Below are 3,037 nucleotides of genomic sequence, written 5' to 3' on the forward strand. Positions count from 1 at the left end.
CCCCTATTCTTTCAACCAAGGTATGCCAAGAAGCTTATCCCACTATATTATTTCAGCCAAAATAAAGCCAAAAATTTATAGTACACTGCCATTTGATGCATCACCATCACTAGTCCACCCCATATCACTCCAGGGAAGTCTAATGAAGAATCATATATCATTCCCCATGGCCAAACATATTTGTTAAGTGTAAAGTTTTTATGTACATCCAATGATACTAGTTTATACCTTGAAAAAGAAAGAATTGATAGTGTAATAGGTTATAGTATGATGTAACATAATGAGAAAGATGGAGAGAAATAGTAAGTGTCAAATAAGTGTTTTATAATGCTATGGTATTCACATGTATCATTGTTGTACATTTATTATTCAGATGTTCATTTAGAGTATTTGGTGTTCAAAGGATTGTATTGTGTTGTCACCACTAATTTTCTTCCTTGTTTGGAAGAGAGATAAAAGAGGAAAGTTCAATTAATGGTGCTACTATCATCCTTCAGTAAAGCATGCAAAAGATTACAAATTATGAAGAGCTTTTTGGTGAAGAAAAAGGTACATTGGATGGAAAACTTCTATCTTCATAAAAACCCATACATTCACCATGGACTAAATAAGATAAAGGATAATCTTTAACAAAGAAGAGGATCATAATACAAGCATCTCTACAAACCCACCCATCATCCACTGAAACTCAGTTCCGTAGGGATTGACCCACCAGCTGCCACAATCTGTTGCTCAAGCTGCAACGAGTATCCATAAAATAAATATAAATTTCAAATCCAAAATGTAATAGAATGTTATTCAACTTAAGTTTTTTTTTTATCTAATTACCCTGAACATTGTTTCAAGCTTATTCTTGACAAGGCAGTACTCTTGTTTCACTTGTTGCAGACATCTGACGCACCTGTAGTAATCAGAAACTTTCCATGATCAGACCATGAAATTACCCAAACTAGCACTTTCTGCTCAATTTGCTTAGACATTCAAACTTTTTCACTTATTCTTCAGGCCAAGACCATTAAACAACTTGTCTAAAGATTAACAACTCACGCATCTGTGTTCTGCTCCTCACAGAAGTTGCGGAAAGCAATGCAGGCATTTTTCACCCTTTGTGCACCTATGCTGCGGACAAGACAAAAAAAAAAAAAAAATTTGTCTCAGCAAACCAAGAAAAGACAGCATACTCTAACACTACTTTCTCCTAATTAAGTTTGATTAGTCTTTATAATGCGCATTAAAGAATAAAATTCTACTTGTTTAGGAACCAACAATAGTTACACAAGCATTTTAAGGACAAACCCCAAAACAGCTTAATGGCACAAAAAGTCCAATTTATTCGGATTCTGTGGGATTTTACATTTTTTGTTGGCTTTAATAAAATTTCATACCTTGAACTGCTACCCTTTAACTGGTGCACATGAGCATCAACTTTTTTGAAGTCAACGCCATTCTGATCTCTGCACAGGAAAAAACCCATGAACATGGAAGATCATGCACTTTTCGAAAGTCATCACTTAACATAAGACAACTGTCTAACAAACACCATGGTAGTAGCTGACAACAAGGGAAGAGGAGAAAAACAAGGAGAAGCAGATTCAGTGCAATCAATTTTTCACGCATCCACACACTCAGTCAGTAGCACATTTATAACCAAGCGTGGATTTTCTGAATCCTACCCATTAAAACAATAAAATAAAGCATAATTGAAAAAAATTCTAAACCTCTGGAAGTTGCCTTTTTAAATGCATGGCCCATTTACAACAATCAAGGTTTTAAAAAACAATCCACTACCGTAATTTGGACCCTAACATCAACATTTTTTAATTGTTCGCGACCATAACAGGGACCGCATCGGCTGCATTTGTCTGCGATGTGGTGTGATATCAACAAACGCGACGAAATCACAATGCAAACGATGGATATTTAAAACCTTGATGACAACCATGGAATAATGAATGCAAGAACTGTGGAAGGAAGGAAAACGAGAGTGGTATGATAGTAATAGTACTGACAGGGCAAAGGTGAGATCTTTGAGAAGCCTTTCAGAATCTTCAAAGAAGAGAGAGACAACTTCGACCACAAAGTCAGGGTTGTTCTCATCCTGAAGCTGCTGAAGTTGCAGAAACTGACCATCCAGGAAGCCCTTCTCTCACCATCATAAGAAAACAAATCAGGAATAGAAAGCAACCCAACAACAGATCTACCAATCAAAACCTTAAAAAGAAAAGAAAACAAAAGCACACAAACATGGTATGTAGTATAATTGACAAGTTGTGAGTGTGTTGGGGGGTTACCTCGAGGAAGAGGGATTTGGTGTAGTCGATCCACTGTCTCTGCATCTGACCCACGTCCATGGTTTGTTTGGGAGTGTTCCTCTGTTGTCTGTCACACAAAACAACATAAGAAGACAGTGGTGGTTGTTATGTTACCTTATAGTAATATTTTTATATATAACATTATTGCTCAATCAAGGAGTAGCAGAAATGAAGAGGATACCTTGTGAGAAAGACAGAGAGAGAAGCAAATTATTTTTCTTGCACTATTACGGACCCCACTACCACTTCTCTCTCTTATTTATAGCTATTAGTTGAACATTACTCATTCCCGCCTCCTCTATCCCTCCATTCTCAACACTTGTTCTAGTTCTACCAATAATAATATCACACCTTAAAATAGAATCAATGTGAATTCAAATGAAAACTTAGGTGTAAACATGTGAATTTTATCTCGTTTACGATTTATTTCATTCTTTTTCCGCTTTATTTTTGTGCAACCGAACGGAACCAATACATTAAGAAATTATTTTAAATAGAAATAAGAGTATAGGTACCTGGATTAATCTGTCTTGATTTTGATTTTTTTTATGCTTAATGAAATTACTTAATAAATTTCTAAATGTTCTAAACTTTTACTATACATCTTAGTCTTTTTTTTTTAAGAGACTAAAGATATTCTTTATTAGTCACAGTTCAGCTGAAGTAAATTTACATAATTACAGTAAGTGTAAAACTTAAATTCAATGAAAAATGTATATTTAAGG

General features: G+C 35.0%; 1 protein-coding gene across 1 annotated transcript; it reads right to left on the reverse strand.

Moving 5' to 3' along the window:
- Positions 1 to 340: 340 nt before the first annotated feature.
- On the reverse strand, positions 341 to 2,545 carry LOC100500044 (uncharacterized). The gene is made up of 7 exons (NM_001249130.2): positions 2,494 to 2,545; positions 2,292 to 2,379; positions 2,010 to 2,140; positions 1,386 to 1,454; positions 1,048 to 1,119; positions 829 to 901; positions 341 to 737 (listed from the first exon to the last, which is right to left on the reverse strand). The coding sequence occupies exons 2-7, from the start codon at positions 2,349 to 2,351 to the stop codon at positions 675 to 677; spliced, it is 468 nt and encodes a 155-aa protein (NP_001236059.1). The 5' UTR covers positions 2,352 to 2,379; positions 2,494 to 2,545; the 3' UTR covers positions 341 to 674.
- Positions 2,546 to 3,037: the final 492 nt, after the last annotated feature.

Source organism: Glycine max, chromosome 15, assembly GCF_000004515.6.
Source record: "Glycine max cultivar Williams 82 chromosome 15, Glycine_max_v4.0, whole genome shotgun sequence".
Taxonomy (NCBI): domain Eukaryota; kingdom Viridiplantae; phylum Streptophyta; class Magnoliopsida; order Fabales; family Fabaceae; genus Glycine; species Glycine max.

Coding starts and splice junctions, on each gene's coding strand:
- LOC100500044 (NM_001249130.2), bottom strand. CDS start 2,351: ATGGACGTGGGTCAGATGCAGAGACAGTGGATCGACTACACCAAATCC. Junction 2,141..2,291: donor CCAAATCCCTCTTCCTCGAG/GTAACCCCCCAA, acceptor TGGTGAGAGAAG/GGCTTCCTGGATGGTCAGTT. Junction 1,120..1,385: donor TTAAAGGGTAGCAGTTCAAG/GTATGAAATTTT, acceptor TCTTGTCCGCAG/CATAGGTGCACAAAGGGTGA.